At 48.6% G+C, this 21,511-nt stretch overlaps 1 protein-coding gene across 13 annotated transcripts in view; it reads left to right on the forward strand.

Annotated features, from left to right (window-relative positions):
- The window catches only part of PRRC2A (proline rich coiled-coil 2A), a 1,857,131-nt gene that overhangs the window by 1,042,982 nt on the left and 792,638 nt on the right, over positions 1–21,511 (forward strand). For all 13 annotated transcript variants that reach the window (XM_078645954.1, XM_078645958.1, XM_078645955.1 and 10 more), the window contains exon 16: positions 5,454–7,781. In XM_078645954.1, coding sequence (XP_078502080.1) covers positions 5,454–7,781 — 2,328 coding nt within the window. The remainder of the gene's footprint in view (positions 1–5,453; positions 7,782–21,511) is intronic.

Here is a 21,511-nt window from a genome sequence, read left to right on the forward strand (position 1 = left end):
ATGTCTTGGGACGTGACCTCCTATGTGGGGTAACAGTGGCTGTTATATAGCCCTGTTATGTGCTGGGTAGCTGTGGCTTCATAGTGTATTGCTGATGCAATCTTGTTGCTGATGCCTTGGGCTAGCTTGAGTTCTGCCCCAGGGTGTTCTTCTATGGGGTCGCTGCACTGTTTTGCCTGATCTGACCTGCTGTCTGTGGCCTGGCGTCATGGTCCTGTCAGGTCCCACTTCTTTGTAGGCTGTGTGTGCTGTCTCCTCCCTGGGGCGTGTCCAGACTCTTCTTTGCCTTCTGTTTTTGGCTGGAGTCTGGCTTGCTCCAAGTGCTTCGTTCTGTGGTGTCCTCGGCATCTGGCGGCACCGGTGTGCCGCCTTAGGGCTTTGGTGGGACTGTCATCCTGCCCTGTTCGCTTCTTGCAGTGGGCCTTGCACCCAGTTCTACCTCTTCTCCCGGTGGGAGGAGTTGGTTCCTGACGTCTTGTCCCTGTTGCGGGCGCAGTCCATTCCTGCGGGCCGTTGGATGGTTCTTTCTGGTTGACCTAGAGTTAACCTTTTTGGCTTCCGCCTGTTTGTTGCTGGCGGCTCCGTTCTGTCTGGGATTGCCTTTTCTCTGCCTTTTCTCCTTGGGGGTCTCTAGGTTACTCTACTCCTTCGGTGCTCCTCTTCCTGGCCTTGGGCGGAGGTTTGTTGCCTTGTAGGAGTGTGGGGTGCTTGGCCTCCTTTCACCTTGCCTTGCGTCCTCTGGTGGATGCAGGACAGGCTACTTCATTCTATTTTCCGCATCCCCTTTGGGGATGGTGGTCTTCTGCTGGCGGGGGTTCCCCTTGCCGGGGGGGGGGGAGGCTCCTCATCCTGTCTTGAGTCTCGGCCCCTGTGGGGCCCTCTGTTAGAACCAGGTGGGTGGGGTCCTCTTGCAGACCCTCGTCCCCCTTGGGTATGGCTAGGTTATCTATTCTTCTTGAAGGAATCTGCGGCTAGTAGTTGTAGGAAGGTGGATACCTGACTATGGTTACCCCCAACTTTTTGCCTAGTGTTTAGCTGGTTTTCGACTTAGCCTGGGGTCCTGAATAGCAGGATCCCAGGCCAACTATCTGCTCTCTCTGTAAAATGGACTCCATGTACTCTAGGTACATCTCCAATTGGACATTGGGTCACCTTATCAGCCCCTGTATAGTGTACCATAGGTACCCAGGGCATAGGTGCACCCAAGGCCTACCAGGGGCTGCAGCATGTATTATGCCACCCCTGGCGGGCCATCCAAAATTGACACAGCTGGCTGATCACTCAGCTGGGGCAAGGTCGTGTAATCACCCCTTGCTTAGGTATGGTATCCCTATACCTACCTTATATATAGACACATAGTAACCTATAAGTCACTCCTATGGCAGGCCTTAACAATCCTGGAGGCAGAGTGCTTGGTTATATGTGAGATGGTGCTCTAGCATGAGATGAGCCTGTCTGCAGCTTTCGGAACCATGTCCTTAGAGCTGTTCTATGATATTGCCATACCATATACTTTTAAGTGCATTATAATCCTCGTGGTTAATGCTAACTTTGGTTTGGCTTTATCCAAACATGCCGTGTAAGGTGTCATACGCTTTGGAATACTACCCCCTCGCCAAAACTGGTGACGGGCGACGGGGGTAGCATTCCACCCTTCTAGAGGGAGAAGACATGTTACTTTACTTAAACCTGGTTAAAGTTAACCAGAGCCCCAGCATCACAAAATGGATGCTGCTGCCACAGACACAAGTCTGACCTCCTGCTGCTGGGAGTCCTTCCAGTTAGGGATGTTTGGACAATAGGTTTCCTGCCTGGAGAGGTGCGAGCACCACCCCAGACAGGACTTTGTGTATTTGGACAGTGAGGGCTGAATAGAATGAGACATGGATGGGGCACACTAGGTGCTCCATGCATACCTCAGTTCAAGCCGGTTGCTGGGGCACTCCAGCCCCAGCCCTGGTGCGAAACTGCACAAAGGAAAGGGGGTGTAACCACCCCCCTTCCTGGTCCCACCCATAGGAGGGACCTAGTGAGTAAACCAGCCCCCTTTAGTTGTATAAAGGTAGGAGCTGACCCAGGAGACTTTAGATTTTATCCTGATGAAACTTTGAAACGAAACTCTGGACCCTTCGACATTCAACCCGACTTGAAGACTGAAGAATCTCCCATGTGGCCAAGGAGTGACCACCCTGGGCAACCAGGCACCATCCAGCAACTCGACGGCTTGCTTTGTCCCTGTTCCCGCAGGAACTCGAGCACAGAGCCTGACAAGACCTCGACTCCAGGACTCCTCTGACCCCACTGCACGGCTCCAGCACAGCTGAGCCCCGTGGAAGGCGTCGGACTCCGTGGAGCCAGGCAACTTCAACTTGCTAACAGCGCAGCTCCTGAGGCATCCTCGAAGCTGTGCACTGGGGACTGAGACACCCCGACACCGAGCTTCACCTGCACCGAAGATCAACCCTCCCCACTCCACGAGATCTGCGTGGGGCCCTTCTGCTTGTGTTCTGCTAGTCGCGTTGTCCGGTTGCTGGCCCGTTGGCTAGTAGCCCTCTGACGACGATCCTGGTGAAAACCCATCGCTGGTCTGGTTGCTCCAGACTGGCCCTTGCTTCCCTGAAAAGGTGAAGTACCTCAGACCATCCTGGTCTGCACCAGAAGCCTTTTGTGTATCCTGCGTGGGTTGCCTTTGCTTAGGCCATTTGGCTCCGATCTTGAAGCCGACCCCTCCATCTGCGAGAACCTTCGTGGGACAGCTCCTCTCCAGCACCTGGTCGTCCTCGACGCCTCCTGGTCCGCGTGGCTGCAACGACAAGCTTCACGACAGCACCTGATTGCTCCTCGATGACATCTGGTTCCTTCCTGGTTCCACCCGGTCACTGGCTAGTGACCTAGACTCTGTCCCCTCTGCTCTCAGTTCTTCTTCAACTCTGATCCACCCTTGGATCCACCCGGACATCTACCTCCTGGTCGCCTGCAGCATTTTCTTCCGAGGCTCCATAGGAATCAACGGGAAAACCCAACACACTTTGACAGGGATTGACTATCCTAGTGTCTAGTTTTGTTAGTTGTACATTCCTAGTTAGACCGGAAGTGTCCTAAAACTCCATTTACTTACCTTTGACGTTCCTATTGACTTTCTATTGACTCTCGCGTGAGTGTACTCACACTGCACGCGCCGCCTGTGGGCCTCCTACTCCTAACCTAAGGGTCAGATAGTGTAGCCCCAGCGATTCCCAAGGCCCTAGGCCTTCTCCTTTCCAAAGTCATGGTTCTTATACCACTTACTTAGTATATGGTTTTACGCGCCCCTAGGGCCTTACTGTAAATTGTGCTATTTAAAGTATTTTCTAAGTGTAACTTATGTGCTTTTGCCTCTGTCCTCATAAAGAGTTCAGAGGAGTGTGTTAGTGAATAAATACATATATATTTTATATATATCCTGTGTGGTGTCCTTTCATCTGGTATTCAAGGGGTTACTTATGGTAAAACAGCTGGCTTTACACGTCCTCAAGTGTCTTTTAGCCTAAGACTGTTCTGTCCACGCTACCACTAGGATAGCTGGTCAATAAGGTTGACTTACAACCATCACATAAGGGTTGTTTGGACTGGTGCAAGGTAATCACTAGAACTAGTGAGTACCATATACCAGGCCACCTTCTCACAGTATTCTCTATCAGATGTACGAGTAACTTACGTTCGGTAACAATGTATCTGGTAGAGACAATTCTAGCCACAGATTCCTTCACGGCCCGTCCTTCCTCCCCATTCTGCGAGGACTTTTGGCTTGGTCTTTTGCACTTGCCTCCCTGTGGGTGGCTGTGTCTTCTATGGGTACATTATTTCCCTTTTTCTGACAGGATGTTCGTCCTGTTTGTCCCTTTTCCTCGCTTTTTTGCGTATTGGAGGATAGGTTTATAGGTACTTCTGTGCCCTTATGCTTTAGTTGCTCCATTTTTGGGCCTACCTTCCACCCCCCCTTCATTTATTACTAGGGCTCTGGACTCTCTGCCATCCTGTAGGTGGATGTGCCGTGGCCCTTTGTTCCTTATGGGGGTTGTCACACTCTGTGATGGGGCTGTCTTTGAGTTGTCGTTCGGTATGTGTTCCGGACTGGTTCCCCTTCATTGTTTTGGTTGGGGTTGTAGTCCTGCTACATGTTCTCATAACAGTTTTACATATGTCCTTTGTCTCCAGGGGGGGTCATCTCCGTACTGGCAGGGTTGCTGCTCAGGGCTGGGCTCTGTTCTCTATTCTTTCCCTGCCTTTGGGTGCTGCAGTGCCTGGCACTGCTCTTTATGGTGTTTTTCCTCACCAGTCCTTTTTCTGTTCTTTTGCACACTGTTACTATACTCTCACAGTGTTATCTGATGGCTCCGCGATGTGGTGCGGAAAAGTTCTCAGAAGAAAACTGACGTAGGCGTGCCGGGGTGGGACTTATGTGACCTCGCTGACGTCACGTACGTGGACAACGCCTGTGCGGAGTCAGGTGATGCTGTTCCCCCGGTGCTTAGGGATGCTGGGCAAACAGTCTCACGCCTGGGGATAATTCCTCGTGAAGGAATCTGCGGCTAGAATAGTCTCTACCATATATTGTTACTGAAGGTAAGTAATTCGTACAATGTGCATTAAAAAATACGTGTTTTTGATCTTGCTACTGCTATAAGTAAGCCTATCTTTTTGTTTTAAAGATTCTTTTTATTAAATCAAAACAAGCTTCAGAAATAAGCATTTCAGGAATATACATATAAAGCAGTTGCCAGACATGGCCATACCATGCCTTATGGAACACACTGTACACATACATTGTAGACAAGCCGCCCAAACCTATCTTTTATGAATTCGTCAAATGCCCATGGTGAAGAACTAGGATTCCTTATGTGTAATGTGCGTAGATGAAAATTTAGTCTTAATCATATTAAGACAACCAGTGAAGTGTCATCTTCAATATAAAATCGTAGGGCTAAGTGAGGATCCTCATGGGACTGTACACTTGAGTCAAATTAAAAATTACGAAAAAGTGGTCGTGCCTCTGCTTAGATCCTGTTGCATTTTGCCCACTCTTGTGCATGGAGTCTTATAGCCATCCAGTAGATTATGTGGAAAATCAACATTGAAAGCAGAGTACAGTACAGTTTTATGTGAATACTGGTGATTTAAGGTTCTGTTAAGAATTCCTAGGCCTTGAGGAATTATTCAAACATACAGATCTATCAACGATTATCAACACTACAGGACTGTAGTTGAAGGTACGTAACCTATTCTTGATCTGCATTGTTTATATGACCTATTTTGTCCTTTTGTGTTTTACATGCAGTAAAAAACAATTACAAAGATTGGTTCATTGAGATAGTTACATTGACAACTATTCCGAATATAATTTAAACCTTTTGAAGAATGTATTTTCTGATTTGACAAAGTGCTTAGTTTTGCTTTTAATTTTTCTTTCACAGAAGTGACACTCCTGTACGTACGATGGCCCAACAGTCTTACATGGCAGCTTATCATGCTTACACTGAGAATGGAGCTCCTCACCACTCTGGGCAAAATCACCGGTACACTGTGGAGGAGCAACAGAGAGGGACTCCCTGGCATGGGTCACTGCCTGTGAACCCGGTTGAAATGAGCAGGAATGGAAGAGTGGAGCAGCAACAGCCTTCGCCTCCACCAGCCACAATTCATATCCAGCAGCGCAAGCTAGAAGATGAGCCTGTACTTCTACGTCGTGAAGCGCCACTACACACACATAACGAAGACCTCAAAGTTGAAGCTGTGGGAAGCAGCCGCCACATAAGTGTAAAGGAGCCCTCAACCCCTCCCCCTAACCAGGCTTTGAGCACTAAAAAAAGTTTTTCCAACCACCAGTCTGATGGTGTCCCACCCAAAGAAGATCTCCATCCGAAAGAGAGCCGCTTGGACGATGGTGCTAGGAAAGTAGAGAAATCATCCCGCCAGGAGTTTCACAAGCAGCCGCGTCGGGAAACCAAGACAGAGACTCGTTGGGGCCCACGGCCTAGTAGCAATAAGAGAGAGGAGGTGGTAACAGAGAAGCCACTTCGTCGTGCAGGACCTATTAAGAAGCTAGTTCTCAAGGAGGCAAAAAAAGAAGATGGAGAGCAAGAAGTGGAGAAGGCTAAAACGTGTGCAGACGAGCGGATTGGTGTGAAATTCAAGGAGAAATTGACAGACTCTAAAACTGAAGGAGAGTTGATGAAACATGAGAGCAAGTGTCTGCAAAATCCACACAATACACCTCCTCTCCCTACTTCAACGAAGCAGCTTTCTGAGTTGCCAGCTAGCCATGGCGTGGACCGAGAAAGGGGTAAACATGTAAAAGAGCCCAGAGTGGACCATAATAAATTGTCCGTTGTCCCAGTGAAAGATCAAGATATGTGTTCTCCTCCTCGTTCTCAAAGAGACTGTCATTATGACCGTAGCAGTAATTTTCTGGGTCGTGATGCCGGAAGTAGAGGAAGAGGTCGTGGGGAGTACTTTGCAAAGGGCCGTGGTTTTCGTGGGGCATACAGTGGCAGGGGCCGTGGTGGCCGGGGTCGTAGCCGGGAGTTTCGTGGCTACAGAGAGCTCTTTTATAGGCCTGAGGAGGGACCACCTAAAGGGGCTTTTAGGCAGAGGAACCCCAGTGAGACCCGCAGTGAGGGCTCAGAGTATGAAGAGATCCCCAAGCGGCGGCGGCAGAGGGGCTCGGAAACTGGCAGTGAGACACATGAAAGTGCCAGTGATGTGGCACACTCTGATAAAGAAGCTTCTGGTGGTCAAAAAGATCATCGTAAGGATACTAAAAACTCAGAGCCAAGTAGAGGTGATAAAACACGCATCTCTGAGCCACTCAGGTACCCAGATAAAATACCACCACGGCTGTCTGACTCCACCCGTGGTAGAATATTTACTCCCAGGGGTGTTCCATCAAGAAGGGGAAGGGGTGGTATCTCTAGAGGGCCTGGTGGACGTCCCCCAATGGGATGGAGTCCGCCATCTAGGCCTTCTCCACATAAAAAGCAGATGCCTAGGGAGGCAGTGAAGACTGAGAAACAAATGGAAACACCCCCTATATTGGCAAAAGAAAGAGAGAGGAGACCTGAGAAACAAGTACAGCAGCCACCACCACCGCCTCCACCCACATCCACACCTCAAGTGGTAGGCCCTGTTCAAAATGAGATGGTGTACATGCAACACGATGGGCAAATGAAGTCTGAGAGACCCTTTGACCGACCTCCACGAAGAAGGCGTCACGGACGTTCCCAGCAGCAGGACAAGCCGCCACGCTTCCGCCGCCTCAAAGAGCGTGAGAATGCAGCTCGAATAAATGGAGAGCGAAATGGTTACCCACCTCAGCTTGCACCAAGCAACCCTACTCCACCAACTGCTTCTACTCATTCACACCAGCTGGATGAAGGGAAGGAGCTCCCAGTTCGTCGAATAGCTGGTACCAAATCTCCAGATCTCTCAAATCAGAACTCTGACCAAGCCAATGAAGAGTGGGAGACTGCATCGGAGAGCAGTGACTTCACAGAGAGACGGGACAAAGATGGAGGCTTTGTCAAAGGGACCCCACAGGGGGGCATGGGTGGGGGCAGAGTGCCAAATGACCTCAGCTTGGCACAGAGGAAAGAGATGTCAAAGCGTAGCTTCTCAAGTCAGCGCCCCACTATGGAGAGGCAGAACCGACATTCAAACCCTGTTCCTGGTGGCAAGCCTGGCCGAGGAAACTCTGGAATGAGCAGGAATGAGAAGCGAAATTGGCCGTCTCCTAAGAACCGAAGGTGAGTGTTGATTTCAGAGTTAAATCAATTTTTGTACAAGTCAGCAGTATGTGCTACTATAGATCTTTTGCTGTGCATCAAGTGATGATCGTGATCCGAGAGCCCTCAGTGCTCTGCGGTTGGAGACCCTCCCAGCACAAACCTCATTCAAAAACGTTCAAAGGAAGACTGAGTGTATCTTGAAAGAATGACTGACTAAAAGGGGGGTGGGACTTATGAGCGTAGGCTCATACACTTCTGCCCTTGGAGCACCAAGTGCATGTAGTAAGGTTAGCATTCACATGAACAATGTATTGAACTCTCGTAACGGCTGCTTGTTTAGTAGGACATAGCTATGAAATACCGAGCTCTGATACACGCAAGGGTCATGTTCGCGCTAAATAAAACAGTCAAAATAAATGATCTCTTCCCCCGGCCACATCTTGTGCAACTTCTTTGACATTTGGTGCAAAAAGACATTGGGGTGCCTGAGAGCGTGACGCTGGCCACTTTTTACACTGCAGTGACAACCCTCACTGGAGACCCTTTCTTCATGAGGAACAAGAAGCGGTTATTTATCCAGTATTAGGGGTATCTTTCATAGATTCACATGCCTGAATCATTCCCCGTCGTCGGGGTGGGAGTCCCCGGTACATAAAAGAGTAATGTCATAAAGACATATACATAGTAATAGGCCAGAGGCCTCTCATTAGTAACATATCCATGTCCTTTTGTAAAAAAGGACCAAACTTTGGCCAAGAGCTAATCAGATATTACCACCCTCTAGAACCTTCCTGGAAGGAGCCCTAGTCCCTCAGATTTTCTACCGCACGTCGTGCTAATGGAGTCTCCTCTGAGCTCTGCTTCTTTGTATTTCTGGATTTTTTCCCACAAATTTGTCTCAGAATTATGTTTCTGTGAGGAATTTTTTCCTTTTAGCCATGGCTGATACTCCAAAAAAGGGGCTCTTCAGACCTTGTGCCTCTTGTGGCAAAAAGAGGCTTCATGTGGATGACAGGCATGAGGACTGCCTTTACTGTCTCTACCCAGACCATTCAGCGAAGGATTGTAAAGTCTGCCTCACTTTTTCGATCAAAACTCTCAAGGATAGAGATGGCCGCCTGCTGATATGGCTTCAGAGACTCAAAGACAGGGATCAAGCAGTCTCTTCAGGTGAGAGTGAATGTTCCATTAGGAGTATACACTCTTCTCCCAAAAGGCCTAGAACGTCATCCCCAGGACCATCTCTGCAGCCACCTCAAAAGAGGACACCCAAGTCTTCAGATGTTCGTTCTAAGGCCATTGCTGTGAAGGTTTCTCCACAAGATACTGCCTTCAAGAAACCTTTGGTGACGTCTTCAGCTCTGCCTGTGACAACGTCGACAGCTCTGCCTGTGACAACGTCGACAGCCACTAATTCCACGTCGATGGGGTCATCTTTAACATCGACGTCGACGACTACTACATCCTCGTTGTCGACGGGTAGGTCTGTTCCTTCTCTTATTGTGATCAAAAAGTCATCGACGACGCCACCGGCGAAAATTGCCGCGTCGAAAGTGCCATCGACGACGACGAAAACCTCATCATTGACGAAATCGTCAGCGATAAAGTCCCCATCGACGACGACATCGTCGTCGACGGGCCCGTCGACGGTGACACCAGCGTCGACTAAGCCGTCTACGGCGACACCAGCGTCGACGAAGCAACTATCGTCGACGACGACGTCATCGAAGAAGACCCCGTCGACGACGGAATCTGGGTTCATTGTCGACGTTCCACCGTCGACGACCACTCCGTCGACGGGTTCGACGACGGTAGAGTCGCATCCCTTGAAGTGTACTTATACGCACTTCAGGATGACCACGCGTACTCACACCAGAGTTGACCTCTCCGAGCAGGGTCCAGCCATTTCCCCCGGCTCATTTTCTGGATACTGAGGACTCTGATGAGGGCTTAATGTTCCGACAGGCGACAAGCCCCTCTGAACTACACGTCAAACTTCATGAAAGCTCAGATTATGAGGAACCAAGGACAGGATGATGTGGAGTACCAGGAGGAATTCCAACCTCCGCCGCCTCCTGTACAGCCTTTGGTGTGTCTCTCAGCATCCATAGTGAAAGATCTTTAGTTTCTGATTGCGTACTACAAGCAGAGGTTTCCGTCCACTGCTCCGCCTCTGCCAGTTGTGACACCGCCAGTTGTGACTCCGCCACCTAGGCCTCGGCCTGCTCCTTTAGTCCTTCATCAAGATCTGGCTCCTTCCCGTCCTCCGCCATCCTCTGACGAGGAAGATGAAGAAGAGGAGCAACAACGGGAAGAAGGGGTGCTCCAGGACACACAAGACGAATGGGATGACTGTGATTCCAGGTCCAGTATCCCCTGTAAAAGCACAAGCGGATTCACCCCCGGAAGACATTGGGGGGATTCCACAACATCCTAGAGAGAGCAGCGTTGCGATTCAAACTAAAGGTAACGGCAACACAACAGTATTGCTTCCTTTATGATTTTAAGGAACCGTTCCAAAAGGCTGTACGATCCATTCCCATCATTGATTACATCTGGGAACAAGGGGAGAAAATAATGCAAAACCCATCATCTCTGGCTCCAGTGCTGCCCAGACTGGACAAAAAATATAAAGCTCCTGACACAGCTCCAGCTTGCCTTACTGGCCATCCAAAGCCGGACTCTGTCATTACCCAGGCAGCGCAGCACAAATCAAAAAATCCATTGACTGCATTGGCAGCTCCGCCACATAAGGAGGGTCGAAAACTAGAAAACATAGGTGTAGGAAGGTAGATCCCTGACTATGGTTGCCCCCAACTTTTTGCCTGGTGTTTTGCTGGTTTTCTGACTTAGTTGACCTGAGGCCCTGCTATTCAGGACCCCAGGCCTACTGCTTTCTCTGTAAAATGGATTCCATGTACCCTAGGTACATATCTAATTGGATACTGAGTCACCTTATCAGTCCCTGTACCGTGTACCTTAGGTACCCAGGGCATAGGTGTACCCAGGGCCTACCAGGGGCTGCAGCATGTATTATGCCACCCCTGGCTGGCCATCCAAATCTGACACAACTGGCTGCCCGACAGCTGGGGCAAGGTGGTGTAATCACCCTTTGCTTTAGATATAGTATACCTATATCTAACCCTAAAATGGACACACAGATCTCCTATCAGTCACTCCTATGGCAGGCCTTGACAATCCTGAAGGCAGAGTGCTTGGAATCGTGTGAGATAGTGCTCTGGCATGAGCTGAGCCTGTCTGCGGCTTTCGGGATCCATCCCTTAGCCGTTTCCATGATATCGCATACCATATACTCTTAAGTGCATTATAATCCTCGCGGTTATATGCCAACTCTGGTATCGCTTTATCAAAACCTGTCGAGTAAGGTGTCATACGAATTGGAATACTAACCCCTCGCCAATTCTGGCGACGGGGTTAGCATTCCACCCTTCTAGAGGGACACGACATGTATGTAACCTGTAACCCCGGTTAAAGTTAGACAGAGCCTTAGCTCCACAAAATGGATGCTGCCACCGAGACACAAGTCTGCCCTCCTGCTGCTGGGAGTCCTCCCAGCACAGGCGGCAAGGACCAAGGGTTTCCTGCCAGGGGCGGTGCCAGCACCGTCCCAGACAGGATTTTGTGTATCCTAGGTAGGCAGGGCTTTAGAGGAAGGTGACTGCAAGTGGCACCCCGGTGCTCACTGTGCATAGGCCGGCTGGAACCAGTTCCAGGGGCACTCCAGCCCCTGATCTGGGGAAAGCCCGCCAAAGGAGAGGGGTGTAACCACCCCCCTCCTAGTCCCACCCATAGGGCAGGACTTAGTCGCGTGCCAGCCCCTTTTTGCAGGATAAAGGTAGGAACTGGCCCCCTTCCAAATCAGATCAATCTTTGAATCCTGAACCGACCTTCTACACGAAGAACTCAAGACTCTTCTCAAGATTTCTCCCTTGTGACTAAGGAGTAGTCACCCTGCAGCAGCAGGCACCAACCAAGCATCGCGGTTTGTTGCCAGTCTCTCCTCCGGATCAAGACTGCTCCAGCACGACGAGAACCGGCTTCCCTGGCACCTCTGACCTCAACCTACATCATCAGCCCAGCTGTGATCCGTGGGTGCGACGAGACCTCGAGGGACCGGCCATCTTCAGAACTGCACGACGCTTGTCCAGCACGACCACCGAGTGACCCTCGACTGAGTGCTTTGGGGTAAGAGAAGCCCCGACCTTGAGCAGCTCCAGCACCGAAGTTCAGCTCCCCTGCATCCACGAGATCTGCGTGAGGCCCTTCTGCTTTTTGCTGCTCACCGCGTTGTCCAGGTCACTTGCCCGTTGGCTAGTGACCCTCTGACGACGAACTCGAACGACAAACACCGCTGGTCTGGTTGCTCCAGACTGGCCCTTGCTTCCCTCCTTCAGAGAAGTACCCTGGACCCTCCTGGTCCACTCAAGACGCCATTTTAGGTCCACCGCGTGGGCCTTGCATTTGCCAAGACTTGTTGCCCAATCCTGGGTCCAGCGACGTCGACAGCAAGTACCTTCGTGGGACAGCTCGCACCTCCATCCTGGTCGCCGACAACGCCTCCTGGTCCGAGAGACTGCAGAGCCCAGCAGCGCCCACTCACCTGGCTGAGGTGACTTCGTCCGGTGCCATCCTGGTGCCCACTCAAATCACTGGCTAGTGATTCAGAACTTGGTCCCCTCTGCTTACAGGTTTCTTCTTCCCTGATCCAGGCTTGGATCACCTCGAACTTCTTCACTGGTCGCCTGCCAGCAACTTCTTTCTTCAGGCTCCTGGATCTTCAACGAGGGTTTCCAACGCAACTTCAACCCTATGCAGCCGCAGCCCCTGGGCTAGGTAACCTGAGTACTCCGGTGCTCCAGCATAGTCCAACACCCTAAGTGTTCGGATCCACTCTTGTTTTCGACCCACCTAGTCGGGTTCGCCCGAGAACAGTAACTTTGCAACTGCTAGCCTCCATAGACTTTTTCCCGCCTTACGCGTGAGAGTTCCCACTCTGCACACCACGTCCACAGGCCTCCTGCATCTAATCCCAGTGTTTAGAATTGTAGGCCTAGCGATTCCTGAGTCTAGAAAAGTATTACTTACCTGCTAGCAAGTTCGCATTCCACTTACTGTGTATATGGTTTTTCGTGCCCCTAGGGCATTTGTGTAAATTGTGCGACTTAAAGTATTTTCGTAAGAGTTTTGTTGTGTGCTTAGCTCCCTGACTCATAAAGAGTTCAGGGTAGTCTTGTTATAAATAAATATACGTTTATTTTCATAACAACTTGTGTGGTGTCCTTTCACTTGGTGTTCAAGGGGTAATGTGATGGTAAAACAGCTGGCTTAACACACCCTCTAGAGTCTTAGCCTTAGACTGCTCGTATCCATGCTACTAGGATAGCTGGTCTATAAGGTTGACTTACAACCAATCATCAATAAGGGTTGTTTGGACTGATACAAAGTGCTCACTAGAATAGTGAACATTATATATCAGGCCAACTTCTCACAATAGGGAAGAGGTTTTCGTCCATGTCAACCCTAACGGTGCGTACAGCAAACTCTTTAGCACTGTTGGGACGCTACAACCGTCAAATATGGGCAGATATCGCTCCATATTTGGATTCGCTTCCAGAAGAGCAGAAGGAAGAGGCGGAAAAGATTCTCCTAGAAGGCGAGCGTTCCGCCTCGGAGATGATTGATGTGGCGATGGATATCGCATCCACGGGGTTCCGTCAGCTGGCAGGAGCTGCAGTCCTGAGGCGCCAAGGTTGGCTTAAAGCAACATCTTTCCAGCCTGAAGTTCAGACCAAGGTATTGGACATGCCGTATGACGGCCAACTTCTTTTTGGGCAACACATCGATGAGATGCTCCAGGGTATCAAAAAGGATACTGATACCGCAAAGGCTCTAGGTACCCTCCAATACAAGTCAAGTCATACTTTATTTGATTAGTTAAAATCATAAAAGCAAAATCCATCACATTATTAAAAGAGAAACAATTCATATCTTAAAAACATTATTTGTTAAAAACAATCTTTATAATATATTTACATAAAGTGCAGATAAACACGTCCCCGCATATAGAAGACTACATTGGGATCACATTTTGGAGACATTTTGCAGCGATTTTTTTGGCCTTGATACGCATAGCAGTGACCAAAAAACTTGCGACCCCAAATATTACCCTGGTACTACTCAAAAGCTGCAGATAAAGGAGTGCAGGCCGGACTTGTATAAAGCCTGCATCTCTCAAAATATGAACCAGGAACTGTTTCCTACTATCCTCAAAATGACCACAGAACATGATAAAGTGCATCAGTGACTGTTCTGAAAAATTATCACAGCTACAGGCGATAAAAGGATCTGATTTCCCCCATACCGGGTAGTTCCCCAAGGAATACTGAATGATATTAAATCTGAATCTTACAAGAAGATTTCGATGGAACGGACGGGTCACAATTTTCAGGTAGGGTTAGATTAGGGGAGTAGTCAGAAGCATGTAATTAGTTCTGACTCCCAGTTTCAGAACGTCCACTACCTCCCGTTCCTGCTCAGCTTGACCCAGAAAATTTTCCTTGATCCATAGAACATCACCCTTCTGTATCAAGTTGGGAAAAGAGTATAGATCAGGCCTACCCAGTTTGCAAAAAGTATCCTTGATATAAGCTAACCAAGGGATTTTATTTACTTTATCCAGTACCATGCAGTCCCTGAGGATAGAATGATTTAAAGTGATTTCAGTGTTAAGCCAGGTCTTGGTCCAGCAAACAAGTGGCGCCAGTTGTAACTGATCGCTGATAAAACCTAGGCCCAGCTCAGAATGCACTGAAAACACTGGGGTCGATTGAGGGACGGCTAACAAGGATCTCAGGAATTTATTTTCTACTACCTGAAGTTTACCCTGGGGTAGGAATCCCCACAGGGAAGCGCCATACATTGCTATTGAGAGACATTTTGACTTATAAACTTTCAGTAGAGCTTCTATTGGGCGCGAGCCCAAACGTTTTGCAAAGCTCAATAAAGCTGAAGTTTATCTGGTAACAGCAATGCCTTTCGAATTTAATTGGGGGCTCCAAGTGCCCCTTTCATCAAAAATGACTCCCAGGTAGGTGAAGACCGGGACCCTAGAGATCTCCTCTCCACTACACACAAACTTTTTTATTTTAACAGTTTTTGGCCGTTTCCCTGCCACCATCACGTGCGATTTTTTTTTTTTTATTGTTTATCTGTAGGTCCAAGGAGGACATAAATTCCCCAAATGAGTCCAGGAGTCTCTGCAGTCCTACCACCGTGCGGGCCAATAGCACCGCATCATCTGCGTAGAGGAGTACTGGCACTATACAATCCCCTACGCGTGGGATGTCAAGTGTAGTCCCCTTCAAGAATATGTCAAGGGAATTTATGTATAAGGTGAATAGGAGGGGCGCCAAGATGCTCCCCTGCCTAACACCTCGCTTGGATCTAAAAAACCTGGTACTTCCTCCCACTTTGTTAGTTCTTATTGAGGCTCGTAAATCTTGATGCAAGACCGCTAAAAAATTCACCAGGGAAGGATCTATCCCTATACTAGTCAAAGTAGCCCACAGCTTGGCACGGTTGACCAGATCGAAGGCCGATGACAGGTCCATAAAGGCCATATATAGCAGACCCTCCTTGGCCAGAGTATATTTGCTAATTAACATGTGGAGATTAAGGCATTGGTCGAGGGTACCCCTTTTAGCCCTGAACCCATATTGTAGTTCAGAGAGGACCCCCCTCTCCTTCAGTTGTTCTCCAAGTCTCTGCAGAATGACTCTGCCCAAGATCTTAACGGCAGAGTCAATCAGCGAGATCAGCCTATAACAGGCGGGGTCACTTCTTGAGCCTTTTTTAAACACAGGTATTATTGAAGAGGTGGCCCATGACGAAGGGAACCCAGATGTAACTGTGGAATTGAAAACATTAGTGAGAGTATGTATGTATGTATGTATGTATAGATATTCTTATATAGCGCATGTCTGTCACCCGGCGGGCATCCTGGCGCTTAGACTGTCCTGACGCTCACACATACAATACATGGTTACATTACCCTGGGAAAGGGTCTTTGACCAAAAGTCCAAAGGGGTCCTGTAAAGGTCTGCGGGCACACCATCTGGACCCGGTGCCTTATTTTTCGTCATCTCCTCAATGGCCCTTCGAACCTCGACCTCTGTAAAAAGCAAACAAGGAACTTGGTGGATGTATGCTGGACTCAACTCTGATGTATGTTCCTCCTCACTGTTCTATATTTTACTGAAATGGGCAACCCATTTCTCATCAGGGTTCACACAGTCCATGACCGAGTTATCCATGTTTGAGAAATAGGGGTGGTTAATCACAGCCCAAAATCTAGAACTATCTCTTAGAACATCTATTGACGTTAGATTTTCCCATGCCTCGTTTTTAATGCACTTTTTGCGATTGGCCATGGCAAGTTTGTAATTTTTCGTAGATAGGGCCACAAGCTCCCGATTTCTGGGTTTTTGTTTTTGTGCATGCATTAGTTCTTTGTGGGCTTTTGAGCAAGCCTCATCAAACCACCTTATTTGGTTTGTACCGTCCCACTTCTTATTACATTTCAGGTCATGTCTGACTTGTACGCAGATGTTAACGAAGAAATTAATAATCTCTTTACCATCTGCCGTGTCCGCTTGTACCTTGCTCTCAAGATCCTGCATAAAAGTGTCTGGGACCACCTTAGCCTAGTTTAGTCTCCTACCCTGGTCCTTAGGAATACGTTTGTCATTAATACCTACCAATCCCTCCTTAACCTTAGCTGTGTCCCCCCAATAAGAAAGGACAGTACCAAGGGATTATGATCGCTAAAAGCTGTGGTTATAACTTCAAAAGAGGAAGCCACATGTACTATACCGGATGAGACAAAAATGAAGTCAATTATTGTGTCAGCCTCTCTACCTGTGAAAGTCGGGGCCCTATCCTCTCCCCAGGCTCCCTCAATTTCAAACAAATTATTGTTGGCAAGTAGGTCTTCCAGCAATTCCCCTTGTGGGGAATGTTCAAAGTGGGTGGTAGTTGAGCCAGGGGGACCTGTTTGTTGTTTTGCCAAACAATCCCACCCACATGGGTGTATATTGAAGTCTCCCATTAAAATAACTTCGAATAAAGCATTATGTGTTGACTTGTAATCATCTAAAAAGGAAGCCAAGGAACACAAGTGTGTGTTCAGAGTATCCTTCTCCGATACAAAAATCCTTCCTTTCGGGGCTCCAGAGGAAGAGGTCAGTCCTCGAGAGGTGCCTATCAGGGGTACAAATCCACGTACAGCTCAAATCAGCAGTACAAACCCCAGTACCAACAACGACAGCAGCAAAACCAGTCATCCTACAGCAAGTCGTCCTTTCGTGGACGAGGAGGGAAGATAGACACAGCCAGAAGACAATGACTTCTCTCAGCCACAGTTCTCCATTTCCTCTCCACCTTGCAAAGTTGGCGGGAGAATATCATCCTTCCTTCACAATTGGCAACAAATTACAACGGATCGGTGGGTCCTCCAACTCGTTCAATTCGGACACTCTCTGGAGTTCGTGGAAACTCCTCCTCAAAAGCCACCAATACCAATGCTGCACAAAAATCTGCATCTGCTGCAATTGGAGCTCTCCCTCATGCTCAAAAAAGGAGCGATAGAAAGAGTCCCCCGGAATCAGAAAGGCAAGGGAATCTACTCCCGATTCTTCCTAATTCGAAAGAAGGAGAAAAAATGGAGACCTATATTGGACTTAAGAGACCTCAACCAATACCTCAAAAAACAGTCATTCCGTATGGTGTCCATCCAGGAGGTGCTGCAACTCCTAAATGCGAAAGACTTCATGGTGTCTTTAGACCTTCAAGACGCATATTTTCATATACTAATTCACAAGAAACACAAACAATTCCTCAGGTTCGCGGTGGCGGGCAAGCATTACCAGTTTCGGGTATTGCCTTTCGGCCTGAAGTCAGCGCCAATCATTTTTATCGAATGTCTCTCTCCAGTAGCAGCGTACCTCCGCCAACAACATCACCAGGTCTTCCCGTACTTAGACGACTGGCTCGTCAAGGCACCTACTTTCGCAGGCGTGACCAAGTCCTCCAACGCCTGTCTTCAGCTCTTCAACAACTGGGGGTTACTCTCAACGAAGAGAAATCCATCCTTCAGCCGTCCCAGCGTCTCACTTTCCTAGGAGCTGTCCTAGATACTGTTCAGAGAAAGGCTTTCCCTTCACGGGAACGTTAGTTGAAATTGAGGACCTTAGCCGCCTGGATTCAATCCCAAAAATCCTTCACGGTGCGCCTGTACAAATCCCTGTTAGGAATGATGTCCTCAAACATCCTGTTGATTCCACACTGCCGCCTTCGTATGCGTCCACTGCAGGAGGCGCTATCCGCTCAGTGGATTCAATCCAGGGGATCTTTCGACGACATAATCCGGATAACTCCTACCATCGTCCATGCTCTGAACTGATGGCTTCACCCACAGAATCTGAGGAAGGGTCTTTCGTTCATACTTCCAATGTCGCCACATGTGATAACTACAGATGCGTCTTTGGAAGGATGGGGTGCATTCCTTCAGGACCTTCAAATCAACGGGCAGTGGTCCCTTGCAGAGAAGCAACTGCACATAAACCTCGAATTAGGGGCAGTCTACCTGGCATTAAAAGCGTTCCTGTCCACGATCAAAGATTCCCCAGTTCTTGTGAGAACAGACAACACCACCACAATGCACTATCTAAACAAACAAGGGGGAACTCTATCTTTGACATTATCTCAAGAATCTCAACGAATTTGGAAATGGCTACTTCCAACACCACATTTCCCTTCGGGCAGAGTATGTCCCAGGGACGGACAATGTCCTGGCGGACTCTCTGAGCAGACAACGCTCGGTGTGCCACGAGTGGGAGCTGGATCAACAACTTCTCGGCTCTGTATTCGCCCGATGGGGCATGCCTCGCCTGGATCTGTTTGAGACACAGCACAACGCAAAATGCCAACATTACGCAAGCTGGCATCCCCAAAAGGGATCGCTAGCGGATGCATTTTGATCGCATGGTGCAACGTCTTTGCATATGCATTTCCTCTGTTTCCCCTAATTCCCAGGGTCCTCCGGAAACTGAAGGCAGAGCGTTGCACCCTGATCTTGATAGCCCCGGCGTGGCCACGCCAGCACTGGTTCACAGAGCTTCATCTCCTGTCGCTGGAACCGCAGATTCTATTCAAGTCTTGCCCGAATCTCCTCACAATGAACCAGGGACAAATCCAGCATTCGGATCCAGCATCTCTCAGATTGTTGGCTTGGCTCCTGAGTTCAGAGAGTTTCAGAACCTAGACATTCCTCAAGAATGCAGGGCAGTATTAGCCCGGGCTCGGAACGACAGTACCAACAAGACGTATTCTCTAAAGTGGAAAAGGTTCTGTGTATGGTGTAAGGCAAACAAATTACACCCGTTTTCTTCAACACCTGCACAAATTCTACCTTACCTGCTCCATTTGGCGCTCTCTGGGCTGGCCCATGCCTCTATCAAAGTCCACCTAGCGGCCATATCTCGGTTCAGGCGTTCGTCATCTGGTACTTCCCTCTGGTCCAATAGGCTGGTTAAACAATTTCTGAAAGGACTGTTCAGGAGATTCCTGCCGGTGAGAGCTTTACCACCCACCTGGCAGCTAAACATTGTGCTTGTTCAACTGATGAAGCATCCCTTTGAGCCAATACACAGAGCTGGCATCAAATATCTGTCTTGGAAAACCGCTCTCTTACTAGCGCTAACATCAGCAAGGCGTGTAAGTGAGCTACAAGCCTTCTCTATTCTGGATCCTTTCCTGCAGTTCAAACAGGACAGAGTTATTCTACGCACCAACCCTAAATTCATTCTGAAGGTTCCGTCTACTTTCCACCTGAATGAACCTATTGTTTTGCGGACTTTCTTCCCAAATCCACTTTCCACAGCGGAGAGGTCTCTCCACTCTTTAGACCTCAAACGTTGTTTAAAGTTCTACATCCACCGAACAGAACAGTTTCGGAAATCCAACCAGTTTTTTGTTGCCTTCAGCAGGCCCAAAAGGGTCTTCCTTTAACTAAACAGAGCATTTCTCGTTGGATCTCTGCAGCCATTACCTTTTGCCATCAACAGGCAGGTCATCCTCTGCATTCTAAAGTTCGAGCTCATTCAACCAGAGCTGTCTCTTTTATATGGTATTTTTGGTACTTGATATATTTCACAATTGGTATTCTAATATCGAGTGATTTTACATATTGTGCCTTACGAAATGTGCTGAGGATTGCTTGCTACTTTGATTCAGGCATGTGAATCTATGAAAGATACCCCTAATACTGGATAAGAAATGCGTTACTTACCTGTAACTGCAGTTATCCAGTATTGGTATCTTTCATAGATTCACATGCAACCCACCCACCTCCCCTGGAAGGGCTCACCTTGGTTCTCTCAGTAGGTACTACTTAGCACTGTGCTTACGAAAATCTGAGGGACTAGGGCTCCTTCCAGGAAGGTTCTAGAGGGTGGTGATATCTGATTGGCTCTTGGCCAAAGTTTGGTTCTTTTTTACAAAAGGACAATATGTTACTAATGAGAGGCATCTGGCCTATTCCTATGTAAATGTCTTTATGACATTACTCTTTTATGTACCGGGGACTCCCACCCCGACGACGTGGAATGATTCAGGCATGTGAATCTATGAAAGATACCAATACTGGATTACTGCAGTTACAGGTAAGTAACACATTTCTTAGGGGCTTTCCACCATCACAGGGCACACAGTAAATCCCTCAACCCTCTGCTTGAACAAGGAGCATGAGGAAGTTGAGCCTTCTCCTCCTAAACCTTTCAGCTCACAGTCCATGACCATATCTAGGACTGCAGGACCAACATCCGCAGTTAAGAGGCAAGAAATAAAGCTTTGATCCTACAAATGCTTTTAAGCTGCAATTGAGCAACAAAGGGACTTATCAGGTCACTGGACTCAGACTCTCACTTCTATATACCTATCCTCCTGGCCTACAACTGGTAATACCAGTTTATGGTCAGTGGACAGCACTATCACTTCAGAATGCTACATTTCAGAGTCACTATAGAGTCCCTAGCCATGGTATCCGCATATACGTACCGAAGCGCCATTCACGTCTTTCCATAATTGTATACGTGGCAAGAGTAGCCGCAGGCAACAATTCCTAGCACCCTACATGGGTGTCCCTACTACAAAGCTTAAGGTTCACCATCAGTTTCAGAAAGTGCCACCTCCAACTCCAGGAAATGTATGTATGTATGTATGTATTGCGACTTATATAGCGCACGTATCACCCGAAGGTATCAAGGCGCTTGCTTAGGGAACCCGTCCTGGTATTCCCCGGTGAGATACCCCGGCAGGGTATCCACAAGGTGAAAGCCAGGCATCCCGCCGCGAGGGGCCGTAGTGGAGATTAAGCAAGCTATTGCCCAGAGTCGCAGAGTGTGACCCCGTGAGTCGAATAGGCACCGGAGCGAGAATTGTTGAGTCTGTGGAATTTTGAGCCCAAGACCCGCCGAGGCAGGGAATCGAACCCTGGTCCACGGCCGATCTCAGCTTCCGGGTCTGCCGCCTCTAACCACTGAGCCACGCTTCTCCAATCATGACCATCCTAAATGCTGTCACAGTGTTGTCATACACCAACCACCAGAGGTAGATGGCATTTCAACAGCTACACTCTCTTTTTCAGCCATGAGATCCTCATTCTGTAAGGA

Source organism: Lissotriton helveticus, chromosome 5_1 (genome assembly GCF_964261635.1).
Source record: "Lissotriton helveticus chromosome 5_1, aLisHel1.1, whole genome shotgun sequence".
Taxonomy (NCBI): domain Eukaryota; kingdom Metazoa; phylum Chordata; class Amphibia; order Caudata; family Salamandridae; genus Lissotriton; species Lissotriton helveticus.